The sequence below is a fragment of the Carlito syrichta genome, unplaced genomic scaffold (genome assembly GCF_000164805.1).
Source record: "Carlito syrichta isolate Samal-C Ts95f unplaced genomic scaffold, Tarsius_syrichta-2.0.1 Scaffold305313, whole genome shotgun sequence".
In the NCBI taxonomy this organism is placed as follows: domain Eukaryota; kingdom Metazoa; phylum Chordata; class Mammalia; order Primates; family Tarsiidae; genus Carlito; species Carlito syrichta.
The window spans coordinates 73,783-89,917 of NW_007249409.1; the positions used below are offsets into that span (position 1 = coordinate 73,783).

A 16,135-nucleotide genomic window follows, 5' to 3' on the forward strand; every position below is an offset into this window, starting at 1 on the left:
CCAGCCTGGACAACTTGGTGAGACCTCGTTTCTACAATAAATCACAAGAAAAACTAGCTGGCATGGTGGTGTGCATCTGTAGTTCCAGCTACTTGGAAGGTTGAGGCAGAAGGATCAACGGAGTCCAGCAGGTCGAGGCTGCAGTGGCTATGAGCATGCTACTGCACTCCAGCCTGGGTGACAAGAGTGAGATCCAACTCAAAAAAGAAAAAAATCCTACTGCCACCACTCAGAAATGACCACCATTAACATTTTGTTGCATACTCTTCTAAGCTTTTCTTTGTGTTTATATGTATGGATATATTTATTTATTGTTTTACTTTATTTTATCACAAAGGTGTGGGGTACAAGTCAGAGTTAGATACATATATAATGTATGTGCAGGTAAAGTTTGGGCTTCCAACTGGTCCTCACTTACCCTGGTTTAGGATCAGGCTCTTTGTGTTTATATGTATTTAAATGTGACTGTTTTACTAAAAGTATACAAGTAGTTTCACAATCTTCTTTAAAAACATATTACAGTTTAATATGTATAATGAACATCTATACAGGTCTACAAATATTCTGCAATAACTTTTAAATGGTTGTATAATATTCCACGTGATGAATATGTCCCCCCCCCCTTTTTTTTTTTTGAGTTGGAGTCTCACTCTGTCGCCCAGGCTGAAGTGCAGTGGCTGCTCCTGACCACCACAGCCTCGACCCGCTGGGCTCCAGCGATCCTTCCACCTCAGCCTTCCAAGTAGCCGGAATTACAGGCACGCGCTACCACACCCGACTGATTTTTTGATTTTATTGTAGACATGAGGTCTCGCTGCCTAGGCGGGTCTCAAACCCGCAGGCTCAGGCAATCCACTCACCTCAGCCTCCCAAAGGCACGGGATTACAGGCTGAGCCACCGAGCCCAGCTATAAATGTTCTTTTTTAACAATTGTTCATATTTTGTAGAATGACTTACTTTAATGTTCTTAGTCATTCTCCTATTGATAGATATTTCAACTGTTTCTAATTGCCTCCAGTTATGCAAATGCATGTGATATTGGTATCAGGTTTTTTTGGATACTGTTATGATTTAGTTTCCCAATTAGATTCAGAAGGAATAATACATAGAAACATAATCGTTGGTACATGTTTTGGACTTAAGTTTATTGAGCTTAGATGGCAGTGAGTCAAGTACTGTATTTAAGACACTGGGTTGCATTGTCCAGCATTCACCCAAACTGTCCTGCAGAGATCTAGGCTGCCAGCACTGTCTCTTGGGAGAGTTTGCACATGTTCATTTGAGGATAGTAACTACAGACCAACAGTCTACTTGCCCAAGCCTGGAAGGGGAGGGTATTAAACTGTTTAGCATGACAAGCTATAGACTAACTAATACCTGCCTCCAATAATAGCATTCATATTCCGGGTCAGATTCCCTTCCACTTCTTGGGCTTCAGTTCATCAGGCCATTAGTTGATAAGCATTAAAAGGAGGTGAAGCTGGCAGCCAGGATCAGCTGTCAGCCAGGATCAGCTGGCTGAAAGCTCAAAAAACCTTTGCCAGTATGTCAGACAAATTATATGTCACCGACTTAGTTCCTAAATCCTATCCAGGAGACATCCATATAGGGGCAAAAGTCAGAGTCCTCTTTGAAAGCAACAGTTGCCGTTCTGCTCATCAGTATCTAACTAGAAGACTCAGCCCTTTGATTTAACTAATTTTATAGCGTCCGCCTCCCTAGAAATCACAGACTTTTTCCTTGCAAAAAGGAGATGTACCTCAGGGATTCCTAATGATCTTCCAGTGTTTTTGTTGTTGTTTTCAATCAAGGTCTCACTCTGTAGCTCAGGCTGGAGCACCAGTGGAATGATCATGGCTCACTGCTGCCTCAATCTCCTGGGCTCAGGCAGTCCTGCCACCTTAGCCTCCCTAGTAGCTGGAACTACAGGCATACCCCACCACACCCAGCTAATTTTTTTATTTTTTTGTAGAGACGAGGTCTCACTATGTTGCCCTTCCAGTGTTTAAAGAACTTTTATTTAAGGACTTGACTTGGTTATGTTATATTATCATTCCTATAATCCCAGCACTTTGGAAGCCTGAATTGGAAAGATCACTGGAGGCCAGAAATTTGAGACCAGCGTGAGCAACATAGCTAGACCGTGTCTCTAAAAATAAAAAATGAAAACTTTTGGGACATGCATGTTGGTTCACACCTGTGGTCCCAACACTTTGGGAGGCCAAGGTGGGAGGATCTCTTGAGGCCAGAAATTTAAGACCAGCCTGGGCAACATAGTGAAACTCCATCTCTATTAAAAAAAAACAAAAAATCAGTGGGGCATGGTGGCATGTACCTGTAATCCCAGCTACTTGGGAGGCTGAGGTGAGAGGATTGCTTGAGCCCAGGAGTTCAAGGCTGCAGTGAGCTATGATCATACCACACACTCTAGCTTATTATTATTCAATTTTTTATTTGTTTAAGATGAGCTGGAAGCATCTTTAAGGTGAGCTAAACCCCACTACTGGCAAAGAGAAAAGACTCAAGCCTGCTCTCTGCCAGTAAACCCCTGCTGTCTGCCATTAGTAGGATTTAGCTTTTCTTAAAAATGCTTCCAGCTCATCTTCCAACCTTGGGGAAGCAGCACTTAAGTTATTCTTTGTTGCAGAGATGGCCGAGCAATTCCATCGTGCCTCTATTCTCCAGACGTACTTCTGTGACTGGCAGTGGGCCTGGGAGCAAAGAGAGAGATTGTATGCACACCACATTCGTGTGGAGGAGCTGGCCAGGAGGATGGCACTGCGGCGGGCCTTTACGCACTGGAAGCACTGTATCCTTTCAGGCACCCAGGCCTGTCCATCGCCTCAACCAGGACAACATAAGCTCAGCAGCATGTAAAACAAAAGTCATGAGATAGGTGGGAAACAATCACCAAACAATTTACAACAGCCTTATCTCTGTTTACTTCTTTGAAAATTTTTTCATTTAATTAGGACTATGCATACAAAAGAATGCATATATATATATTTGTAGTTTAAAGAAGAATAATAAAATGAACACGTAACTTAAAAAATATAACATTGCTAGCACTCCTGTCTGCTCCTTCCTGATTACATTCCCTTTCTTTTCCCCTCAGAGGTAATTCCACTCTCTGATTAACATTTGTGTGTGTGTGTGTGTGTGTGTGTGTGTGTGTGTGTGTGTGTGTGTGTGTTATTTCAGTGTTTTTCTCTACCCACTAGGTTGTGGAAATAGCCTCTGCTATCTTTTTCTTGGTGATGCCATCACTGCGATGACAGCTTTTATTTCTTGACCTTTTACTATGTTGCAGACTTTAATCCTTATAGTCACCTTATGCAGTAGGTGTTGCTATGACTGCTTTACAGATAAGGAAACAGAGATTTAGGGGAGCTTAGTGATTCTCAAGGTCATAAGAAGTCATCGGCTGAGCCACGACTTTTGAAACCCAGGCTTGTGTCCATGTTCTTAATCACCACCTCCTACTACAATATGTGCCCAAATACGAGAATTTGAACTGCTTTGGATATTCATCCACATATACATTCATTCAGCAAAGTCTTACTTTTTGTTAAACTCCTGCTTAAATTCTGAAATATGAGGAAACTCAGAGACTAACAATAGTTCATTATCTAGTGGGAAAAATAAATATGAAAATGGGCATGATAAGAGCTTTCATAAAGATTTGTGTCAAGTCCTATGAGAGCCACTGTGGAGATTCAACCAAGGAGATAATGTTTGAGCTAAATTTAAGTCTTAGGGGATGACAAGTTTACCCAGCAGAAGGTTGGGATTGGCATATCATATGAAAGGAATAGTATTTAGAAAAGCATTCAAGATACTGTAGTGAGTTGTGGGAGTATAGATGATATAAGGGTAGATGCAGGAGGAGTCTTTGGAGGTTTAAAAATTGTTTTTAATTTAGAGATGGGGTCTTGCTATAATGCCCAGGCTAGCGTGCAGTGGCTATTCACAGGCACTGTCATAGTGTACTACAGACTTGAACTTTGAATTTCTAGGCTCAGGCAGTCCTCTGTCTTCAGCCTTCTAAATAGCTGGGACTACAGGTGTGCACAAGAAGAGAAGAGATACAGTAAGATTTGTGCTTTAGGATAATTCTGGATTAGAGGAGGGAGGCTAGCACAGGGAGGCCAGTTAAGGAAGAAAGCTCACTTACTAGTCTATGCAAGGGACTAATCAGCTGAACTGCAAGGTATTGGGGATAGGGAGAGGAGAACAGGAAGGGATGAATAGAGGGGAGATTTTGGAGGAGAGCAGATGGATTTGGTGACTGATCAGATGAGGGTGGGAGGAGGAAAGGTTTGAAAATAACTCCAGGGTTTTCAGCTCAAACATCCGACTGTATCATGATGCCAAAACAGAATGCAGGAGGAGCAGACTCTGCTTTAGATATGAGGATTTTGAAATGTTTACTGAAATTGGTGGCAGTTTATCAGCTATTTTTTGACTCTCATCTCATGGGCATCCAAGGGACACAATGCAAGGCCAGCTGTTGGATCAATAGCTGGCATAGTTCCCCTTTGCTCACTGTGTCCCTGGGTCATCAGGAGGAGACAGGTGGACCAAAGCCTACATGTGTGCTGTTACCCCCACCACCATGACCTTTCTGGTGGGTGACTGGAAATGCACTGGATGGGGTGGGAGCCTTGTTGAGTCTAGAGACCTTAACTTCCTGGCAGACATACTGCTGTGTGTGGAAGAAGCTGCCTGGTGTGAAGTGGCAGAAGAGCACCACAGACACAGCCTGCTGGTAAAACCACTGTAGCCTGGCATGGCTCCACCCAGCAGCCTTGCTTAGGCATCCACTCTTGGGAGCCCTGACCTCCCCACCCCCATCACATTCATTGAGTGCAGCAGGTTATGGGTCAGCTTTACTCATGAAACCTTTCTTTTGCTATGGGTGTCCCTGTTTCCATTTTGGATCAGAGATGGTAATGGGCTGGGGTCAGAGGGGTTTGGTATTAAGGGAACTTAGAGGTGGTCTAGTCCTGGACTTATTTTGACATGGTGGAATCCATTTTTAGCCTAATCTAAAATAGATTATAGATCAAAGTAGTGATGCGGTGGTTGAAGCAGGTCTGGGAGTTGGTCCCTATTCTACCAGCTACTCTCCCCTTCCTTTCCCTTGCTACATGAGGTGGTCTTCAAACACTTTCAGGAGCCTGTGGGGTTCCACAGAGTGCAATGTGAAAACTCCTGATCTAGTCATCTTTTCATTTTTGTCTCAGAAACTGAAGCTCAGGGTGTGGGGTGGCAGGGTATGGGGAACAAATGGCCTTTGCTCAGGTCACATGTGAGGCATTACTGGTGGAACTCAAACCGGTCCCAGATATTCTGGTCTTACCCCAGCCCCCCACTCACCAAACATTCCTTCTATTCTGCTCTAGCAACACTGTATTTATAATTGTATAAATGTACACACTGGCCCTACATGGTTAAAAAAAAATAGGCAAAAAGTCTGTCTCTCTTTTGAGAGGCAAAATTTGATGTTTGATGTTTGTAGAATTCTCACTTGGGTCATGGAGATCTTGCATGGTCAGAGGTGACTGTGTGTTTTGTTCTTGTGCAGTATGGATGGACAGTAGGGAATAGTCCAGCAAATATTTACAAAGTACCTACTGTGCAGGCTGGCTTGTGTTAGGCTCCTATCTGAATCTCAAACCAGAGAAACACTCTGGGAAATGGAGCAGCTGTGAGAGTTGTGAACTCTGATCATGCTTCTCTTCCCCTGATTTGGGGCACTGCCTGGCTTTGCTCTTAATTTTATAGACTTTACTGATTGTGTTTTAGTAATCTGTCATGTCCTTTCTTCTTTGCACAGTATTTTTGCTTTAGAGCCCTAAAAGACAATGTGACCCATGCCCACCTCCAACAAATAAGAAGGAATCTCGCTTACCAGCAGCATGATGTCATGGTGAGGGTTGTCTTCTGTGTCAAGGGACCTCTCCTGATGGCCATTTTCTTTTTCTCTCTTTTTTTTTTTTTTTTGGTCTTTCCAAATTAAGCTCGACTTTTTTTTTTTAACCTTTGTGTTAGAGATTTGTCCAGAGTTTAGACTCCAAAACCTTAATACCCATTTTCTTTGGTAATCTTCCTGCTGATGGAAACTCTTTTTGTCTTGCTTGTTTAATCTCTTTTTTTATCTGTTTGCTAAGAAAATGGGTAGTTGACTCAGAGGTCAGGGACTGTGGATTTTAACCCTGACCTCGAGGATGCAATGATACAGATACACCTAAGTCTTACATTATAGGAGACTTTGGTTATCTTAAGTCAGTGGTTTGCTTACCTGAGATCAACCAAACATTGTCTCTACTTGTAGATTTTATTTCTGGGTGTAGAATAATTTTTTTTTTGGTATTATTATGAAACTGTTCAAACATATAGAAAAATAGAAAAAATAATATAATCATCTATATACATATTACCTAGATTCAACAATTGATAATATTTGCTTCATATTTTTTCTTACTGAATCATTTCAAAGTAAATTATGGGGACATCTTGACACTTTGCACATAAACAATTTAGCATGAATCACCCAAAGATAAGAATGTTTTTTTCATGTAACCACGATATCATTATCATCTCTAACAAAATTAACAGTCATTCCTTAATATCCAATACCCAGTCCATTTTCAAATTCTAACTTTTGTCCTAAAATGTCTTTACAGGTACTGTTTTCAAACCAGGATTCAGTTAAGGATCACCAACTACTTTTGGTTATTATGTCTCTTAAAGCTCTTACTCTAAAATGGTTTCCTTTTTACAACCACACTTCTTTTTTTTTTTAACACATATTTTTACATTTTGTAATATTTATTATTATTTTGAGTCAGAGTCTCACTCTCTCACCCAGGCTGGAATGCAGTGTCATGATCACAGCTACCACAGCCTCAACCTGCTGGGTTCAGACAATCCTTCTGCCTCAGCCTTCCTAGTAGCTGGGACTATAGGCATACACTAGCATACTCCACTAATTTTTTGGTTTATTGTAGAAATGAGGTCTCCCCAAGTTGCACAGGCTGGTCTGAAACCCCTAGGCTCAGGCAGTCCTCTAGCCTCTACCTCCCAAAGTGATGGGATTACAGGTGTGAGCCACCATGCCTGGCATTTTAAAGATTTTTCAGTTGTAGTAAAATACACATAAAATGTATCATTTTAACAATTTTTACGTGTACAGTTCAGTGACATTAGGTAAATTCACATTGTTTGCAGTCATCACCACTGTCCATCTCCATAACTTTTTTCATCTTGCAAAACAGGAACTCTGTACCCATTAAGCACTAGTTCCCTGTTTCCTCTTCCCCTGGTCCCTGGAAACCACCATTCTACTTTCTGTCACAATGAATTTGATTACTCTAGAGACCGCATAAGAGGAATCACACAGTATTTGTCCTTTTGTGACTGGCTAGTTTCATTGATTATAACGTACACCTTTTTTAATGATGTTGACTTTTTGTAAAGGAGAGGTCAGTTATTTTATACAATGTTTTATACTCTGGATTTATCTGATTGTTTTCTTTGACATCATTTAATTTTCCTTAACTAAATTCTAGGTCTGAGGACCTGATTAGATTGAAGTTAAATGTTTTTGGCAAGACTACTTCATAGGTGATACTAGGCGATAAGATCAGCTTTAATTTCTAAAATGACTTTTAAAAATAGCACTGTCTTCCATGAGGCCTAGATTAGGAATATTTTCTCATCCAGATTTTCATAGGCTGAAAGCATTATCTTTTTACCTTTTATGTTGGTCTAGAATAGCTCTATAGTTCAGCCATAATTATTTTGCAAGCCCATTGTATGTTGGCTGCTCCAGATAGAGGTAATTCGTCCTTTGGGGAAGCTCACAGTCTGTTGGAGTAAGGATTCACTATTTTGCCTTTCACCTTAGTCAATTTCCATTTCCTCCCTGTCTTGCTTCAGCTGCTACGCAGGTTCTGGGGCCTCTGGCAGTCTCAGATTGAGCAGAGGGAGGAAAGAGAGCAGCTCCCCTTACTGTATGCTGCCTGGGACCACTACAGGTAGGGACGCTGCCTCCGTCCTTCTGGCTCAGCAGGGACACCTTGAGACTTCCCGTGTTTTTCAGGACTGACCACTTACCCTTCCACACATTCGTGTGGTACATTCAGAAGGGCCTTTTGGGGTGGAGGACCTGCTGTAAGCCAGTGGTTCCTGAATTTTATTTTTGGCAGATCAGATGAGAGGTAGAATGGGAATATTTGTACTGGTTCTTGGCAACTGTAGTCTGAATTAGGTGCCTGGTAGCTTAACGCCCCTTCAGGCATTGAGATGTTCACATTTTAGAATTCATGCATTGTTAGTGTCAAAGAGAAGGGTCCAGGGATGTTTGTGACTCATCCTGAAGGGAGTGGCCTCAGTATTTGATTGATTGACTGATATGAAGTGTTGCTGTGTTGCTCAGACTGGAGTGCAGTGGTTATTCACATACCTGATCATAGTGTCCTGTAGTCTGGAATTCCTGGGCTCAAGCTATCCTCTCACCTCAACCTCCCAAATAGCTGGGACTGTAGTCTTGCACCACTGAACCTGACTTGTCCTCAATATCTTAGAGCTAGTGAGTCAGTTAAATAAATAAAAGTGTTACATAACTGGGAGGAAAACTCTGAATGTATAGTAAGGAAGGTATAACATAAAAAATTAAAGTGTTCTGGCCCCCTCCCTACATGTCCTTAATCTTACTCCTTAGAGATAACCACTCTGTGTTAACTGTCTTGCTGACAGAAATGTTCACTGTAACCTCCCTTTCATTCTCCTTGCCTCCCCACAGTATAATCAATGTAATGTACGTAGTTACAGGTCCGGTTTTGGGGGGAGGCATTTTTTTTGAGTTGGAGTCTCACTCTGTCACCCAGGCTGGGGTGCTATGGCACACGCACGGCCACCCCAGCGTCGACCTGCTGGACTCCAGTGATCCTTCTGCCTCAGTCTTCCAAGTAGCCAGAACTACAGGCACGCGCTACTACGCCTAACTAATTTTTGATTTATTGTAGAGACGAGGTCTCGCCAAGTTGCCCAGGCTGGTCTCAAACCCGCGGGCTCAGGCAATCCACTCGCTTCAGCCTCCAAAAGTACTGGGATTAAAGGATGAGCCACTGAGCCTGACCTTTTTGGCATTTTTGATGAGTCAGTGAGAATTCTAATATTCCCGATATTCTGCTGACTCAGTTCAGAATTATCAAGGTATATTATACTAAATCCTGGTTTATAGAACCAAGTATGAAAGGGACTATGTCATAGACCTGAGTAAGCCCCAGAGTTTGACCATAAAACCAGAAAGTTCAGGATATGTGGGGGATTTCATATATATTTCCTATGTTCCAGAGATGCTGTGCTTGGTGATCTAATTAGGCTTACAAGAAAGTTGCCAATATTTTTAGGCAAGCCACAGTCCAAAGTCAAGGATTGACAGATTTCATGGTAGATATCAGGTTTTTATTTCCCTCTCTCCTAGAATGTTTGAAACTAATAAACCCATGGAGTACCTTTAACTCTCAAGAAGTATCTATACCCAGATTTACCTGTCTTAAAACAAAATTTTAAAAACCTGAAGGTGAGAATGGACAGTACCTTGGTGTTCTTTGTTTTATTTCAGAATAACATTGCTGCACAAGTGTATCAAACTGTGGTTACAGTGTATTCAGAAGAGGCAATACAAGCAGGTATGGAGTACTTTTTAGCAGATAGCTCTTCTGGCTTATGTTCTTGGATCCATTTGCTTTGGCAAGATACTTGGGAAAGGCTTATGCCAAGAAGTCTTGTTGTTCTTATTTGAACAAGAGAGGGTGTTGGAAAAGCTCAAAGGTATTTCCTCCAGTCCCCACTATCGATGTCAGAAAGTTTGCATAACTGTCATTTCTTTGTCTGCTATGAAAATGCAGGTGGGCTGGGGGGCGGTGGTTCAAGCCTGTAATCCCAGCACTTTGGGTTGCCGAGGCGAGAAGATTGTTTGAGCCCATGGGTTCGAGACCAGCCTGGGCAACATGGTGAGACCTTGTCTGTACGATAAGAATAAATTAGCCAGATGTGGTGGCACCTACCTGGAAGACTGAGGCAGAAGGATCACCTGAGCCTAGCAGGTCGAGACTGTGGTGGCTGTGAGCATGCCACTGCATTCCAGCCTGCGTGACAGAGTGAGACTCTAACTCAAAAAATAAAAAAAGAAAATGCAGGTACACTCTGAAAGTCCTAAGCTCTTATCAGCCTTTCACATTTTTACTCAGGTTCATTTATTATATAAGTGAGCCAGTCCATCATCCAGGAGTTATTGAGAGAGGTGCAGAGCATATGTGCTGTATCCTGGTACTAAACCTTGTGAAACACAGGTCCCCCACGGTGGGAGGACATGGGGTCAGGATGACAAGTTAGTAAAGGCAGAGTGAGAAAGATAGATTCCATTCCATTTAAGAAATACTCATTGAGCAACTGCTGTGCCTCAGACACTGTGCTAAATGCTGATGATACGACTGTGATACAAAGAAGACAAAATTCCTGCTCTCACAGTGCTTATAACTTCGCACCAGGGTGGCACATAAGTGTGGTCTTGCAGGCAGGTTCTAATGATTGAGAGTAACTGTCTGGAATGCTGAAGTGAGAAGGATTTTGAGGCCACGTTTAGACTCAGTGGGAATATGTGTCCACTTGATGACATCTGCATGGGCACTGCAGGAAGAAGTGCCCCTTTTTTACCATCCCTCTGCAGTGAAACAGAGGAAGACACAAACTAAGCTCCTCACAGTTATTGATGTGCTGCCCTCCCCAGCCCACCTCCATCTGCTGCTAGAGTTTAACATGGGAATCTAAAGACTTTGACTGATTTCCATGGTTTGGGGATAAAATCCAAATTTTTAATGAGACCTACAAACTCCTTTGAGAACTGGTCCCTGTCTGTTTCTCTCCCTTTCCTATAACCACTCTGTTCCTTCACATCTGCATTCTCACCAGTTAAAGGGCCAGTGGTCCTCTGTGCTCTCCTGCTTCTCATCATACCTGTAGTTCTCTATTCCTCACTATCCTCCAGCTCAGGGGTCACCTCTCCCCAGCCCAGCCCACCCTCACTTCCCTAGCTTTATCAGAACATTCATCACATAGTTGGTCACTGACCTGCCCCTCCTGCCAGTCTATGAGCTTTTTTAGAGCACAGCCTGTTTCTGTTTCCTCCATAGCCTGACACAAAGCTAGGCATGGGGTATGTGCCGACTAATACTTAGATTAAACTAGTGCACAAATGAATGAATGAACTGCCTCTGATCACTTCAGGCTTTTTCCCAATAACTGTCTCGGTTCTTAGAGTTTGGGTGGTCCTAACCCAGGGCATGGCTTGTTTTGGTGTCACTTTGCCTCTTATACCAAGGAAATGTTTATAGTCACTGCATTAATTGACATCCCTTTGGATTATGTGGCTGATTTTGAAAGGACATCACCAACTTATTCTCTTAAATTCATTTAATGCAAGCTCAACAGTATATAAGAAAGCCTTTTTACAAAATTTTTTTTTTGTACTCAGGGTCTCATTCTGTCACCCATGCTGAAGTGCAGTGGCACACTCACAGCCACCGCACCCTCTGCCTGCTGGGCTTAGGTGATCCTTCTGCTTCAGCTTTCCAAGTAGCTGGAACCGCAGGCATGCCTGGTTGATTTTTTAATTTATTGTAGAGACTAGATCTCGCCATGTTGCTCAGGCTGGTCTCAAACCCCTGAGCTCAGGCAGTCCTCTCACCTCCACCTCCCAAAGTGCTGGGATTACAGGCCTGAGCCATCATGCCTGGCCGGGAGGCCTTTTAGAAAAAGACTGAAGAATGGGCACAGTGGCTCATGCCTATATTCCCAGTACTTTAGGAGGCTGAGCTGGGAGAATCACTTGAGTCCAGGAGTTCAAGAACAGCCTGGGCAACGTAGCAAGACCCATCTCTAAAAAACACACATATATAAATTAGCCAGGTGTGGTGACATATACCTATAGTCCCAACTACTTGGGTGGCTGAGGCAAAGGATTGCCTGAACTCAGGAGGTCAGGGCTGTGGTGAGCCGTGGTTGTGCCATTGCATTCCAGCCTGGCAACAGAGTGAGACCCTGTCTCTGAAAGACAAACAAATAAGCAAAAATGTTAAGGTTGGTGCAGTGGCTCCTACCTGTAATCCCAGCACTTTGGGAGACCAAGGCGGGATGATTGCTTGAGCCCAGTTCAAGACCAGCCTGGGCAACATAGTGAGATGCCCATCTCTACAAAAAAATCAAAAAATTAGCAGGGCATGGTGGTTGCATGCCTATAGTCCTAGCTACTCAGGAGGCTGAGGTGGAAGGATCTCCTGAACCCAGAAGGTTGACGGTGTAGTGAGCTGTGATCATGCCACTGCACTGCAGCCTCGGCAACAGAGTGAGACTCTGAGTCAAAAGAAAAAAAAAAACTGTGAGTGTAAGGGTTGAAAGGTTGTGTTTATTCAAGATGGAAAGTAGAGGGTCTCTTTTATTTTCTTCCTATAAAGAGAGAGCTCTCCTTGACCCAGTACTGGTGGAAAGTCCAGGGTCAGCGTTATCTCTTGTGCTACTCTAACATGACCCGTTTTCAAAGGCACAAGTCTGAAAAATAGTAAGAGCACTGCTTAGTTGTTTTTAAACCTTTAGCTAACAATCTGAATATCAATATCATCTCTTGATTTAGGTATCCCAGAAGCACATCTTTCTATTCTTGGAAGATTAAAATATTAGTTACTGTGGTTTTTATTTTTAAAAAGTAATGTACAATTATCCCAATATATTTGTGGGTTCCACATCTGTGGATTCAGCGAGCCATGGATTGAAAGTATTCTTTTAAAAAAATGGATGATTTTATATGTACTGAACACATACAGATTTTTTTTTCTTGTCACCATTCCCTAAACAATACAGCATAACAACTGTTCACATAATATTTATGTTGTATTAGGTATTATAAGTAATCTAGAGATGATTTTAAGTATACTGGAGGGTTGTGCTGATAATATGCAAATATTATAACATTTTAGTTATTTATTTGTTTTTGAGCCAGGGTCTATGCTACACTGTACTCTATCTCCCAGACTAGAATATAGTGGTGTTGTCATAGCTTACCACAGCCTTGAACCCCTGGGCTTAAATGATCCTCCTGCTTCAGCTTCCTGAGTACCTGGGACTACAGCAATTATTACCACACCCAGCCAACTATTTTATATAAAGGACTTGAGTATCTGTGGATTTAGGTATCTGGGGTGGCGGTAGGTTCCTGAAATAAATACTCCTTGGGTATCAAGGGACAAATGTACACAGGATGGCAAAATGTTTGCTAACTGTTAAAGCTGGATGATAGGTTTGTGGGGATTCGTTCTACCATTGCTTCTACTTTGGCTTACATTTGAAAATGCCCATAATAAAAAGTGAAAAAGAAAAGTGATGTATATAAATTATAGAAAATTTGGGAAGTATAAAATGACATAAGGAAGAAAAAATAAAGACACTCATAATCTTGCCTCTTCAGATAACATTTGGTGAGTAAACCTGGTATCTTTTTTCCTCTGTGGGTAGGAGTATATGTACCTATATATTCATATATACATACATATGCATACTGTTCTGATTATCATTGCTATGTAAAAAGGCACCCCAAACTCAGTGACATAAAACAACCATTCTATTATGCTTAAGAATTGTTTTGCTCAAAAATTGAGACAGCTGCTTTCTACTCCAAGTTTACTGGAGTAGAAGATTCTAATGGCAGGAAATTGGAGTCATCTAGAAGTTTCTTCATGAACATGTCTAGATCCTGGACTGAAATGATTTGAAGACTGGGCTCAACTGGGAGTGTTAGCCAGGGAGCCTGTATGTGGTCTCTCCTTGAGACTTGTTCTTCCTTTTAGCATAGTGGTCTCAGGGTAGGCAGATACCAGGGCTTCAAAAGTGAGTGCTCCAGTGAACAAGGCGGTAGCTGTATGGTTCTTTATGTAGCCTCAGAAATCACATAGTGTCACTTTTACCATGCTCAGCAGGTGAAAGCAGTTACTATACCACTCAGATTCAAGAGGTGGGGACATAGATCACTTCACAGTGAAGGAGGATCGAAGAATTTACAGCCGTGTTTGCTATATCCTTTTGTTCTCCCAAAGTTTTGGATCATAGAGGCATATACAGTATATTCATATGTTCATTGTCTGTCTTCTTACTGATATGTCAGTGAAATATTAGACGTTTTGTGTTGTTGTTGTTGTTTAGAAACAGAATCTTGCTCTGTCACTTAGGTTGGAATGCAGTGGTGTAATCATAGCTCATTGCAGCTTTGAGCTCCTGGACTCAAGTGATAGTCCCACCTTGACCTCTGGGATAGCTGGGACTACAGGCACACACCACCATGCCCAACTAATTTTTAAATTTTTTGTAGAGTCTCACTATGTTGCCAGTCTCGAACACTTGGACTCAAAAAGATCCTCTTGCTTCAGCTACCTAAAGAGCTGGGATTATAGGTGTGAGGTACCATGACTGCCCTGAAACAGTAGACTTTTATAATTACATAAAAGTTGCAGAATCTGTATAATAAACACTATAAGCAAAATCAAAAGACATAGGGTGGAAGAAATATTTAAAATACACATGATAAAGGACTAATAAACTTTTTTTTTTGAGTCAGGATCTGTTGCCCAGGTGGAGTGCAGCAGCGCAATCACAGCTCACTGCAACCTTGACCTACTGGGCTCAGGTGATCCTTCCATCTCAGCCTCACAAGTAGCTGGGACTACAGGAGCATGCCACCATGTTTTATTTTTTATAGAGACAAGATCTCACTATGTTGCCTAGGCTGCTCTCAAACTACTGGGCTTAAGTGATCCTCCCATTTTGGCCTCCAAGAGTACTAGGATTATAGGTGTGAGCTACTGCTCCTGGCCAGAGCTATTGCACTTGGCCAGATTTATTAAGGATAAAAAAAATATACATATCACTGAATTAAATGCTGACAATAGTAAAACAGGAAATGGATGAGTATGAACACTTAAGCCACTGGTGGTGGTGTGTGTGAGAGTGTGTGTGTAAAGAGATGCTTAACCCACTTTTAAAGAATTAAAATTGTTATCACCTGTCGTATTTTATTTTTCACTTGGCATATTGGCAAAGATTAAAAAATGATTTTCAGCCGGGCATGGTGGTGGGTGCCTATAGTCCCAGCTATTCAGGAGGCTGAGGTGGGAGGACCACTTTGAACCCAGGAGTTTGAGGCTGCAGCGAACCACTGCACTCCAGCTTGGATGACAGAGCAACACCCCATCTCTTTAAAAAAAAAAAAAAAAAAATGATGATTTTCTTTTTTTCCTCAATTTTATTGTATAGGATGCAATCCTCCATCAAGAGTGTGACCCTGAAAGGTCATGTAAAAAAATGTACAAAGGCCATTTGTTGTTTTCCTTTAGCTGTTGCAAGCCAGAGCAGATGGTCATTTCCAGCAGAGAGCCCTGCCTGCTGCCTTCCACACATGGAGTAGACTCTGGCAATGGAGCCAGCAGGACCATGTCCTCACTGCCAGAGCAACATGTTTTCACAGGTATGCTGTGCAGCTCCTGTCTGCACCAGGGCAAGCATCTCAAGTCTAACTGCCAGCCACACAGCTCATTTGCTCTGCTTTTAAGCCGCCCAGCCCCCTAGGTCCTGGTTCTTCCTGGTTTTTCAGTAATGTGAGCACATTGATTTCAAAAGACAGCCAGTATTTCCCCTGGGAAAGCTTTTACCCATCTTTATTGCAAGTGCTTTCAAAACAGTCTGTTTGTAACCCTCTTTACAAGCCACTGAGCACTCCATTAAAGCTGCCCCATTAGCTTTCCGGCTCAGAGAGCAGTGGGACCTTGCCTCACCTTTGTAAACATTCTTGAGTATAATTTCCCTGAAACACTTAGTTCCCATTCTGCCAGACCTGGCTTTTTGAAGTCTTGAATTACAGTCATCAACAAAATTCGAAAAGTCAAGGAGCAGAGCTACATCTTTTTAGCTCCCACAGGGCAGATTTGCCCATAGCTGGTCCTTACTGTATGGTGGAATATAATGAAGAAATTATTAATCACCAACTGCATGTTTGCCACTGTGGTGGGCTCTGTGTGATGA

At 42.2% G+C, this 16,135-nt stretch overlaps 1 protein-coding gene across 1 annotated transcript in view; it reads left to right on the forward strand.

The window, feature by feature from the left end:
• The window catches only part of SFI1 (SFI1 centrin binding protein), a 97,261-nt gene that overhangs the window by 58,897 nt on the left and 22,229 nt on the right, over nucleotides 1-16,135 (forward strand). Inside the window, exons 10-15 of the mRNA XM_008061532.1 lie at nucleotides 2,649-2,810; nucleotides 4,699-4,769; nucleotides 5,841-5,933; nucleotides 7,946-8,043; nucleotides 9,636-9,702; nucleotides 15,451-15,581. Coding sequence (XP_008059723.1) covers nucleotides 2,649-2,810; nucleotides 4,699-4,769; nucleotides 5,841-5,933; nucleotides 7,946-8,043; nucleotides 9,636-9,702; nucleotides 15,451-15,581 — 622 coding nt within the window. The remainder of the gene's footprint in view (nucleotides 1-2,648; nucleotides 2,811-4,698; nucleotides 4,770-5,840; nucleotides 5,934-7,945; nucleotides 8,044-9,635; nucleotides 9,703-15,450; nucleotides 15,582-16,135) is intronic.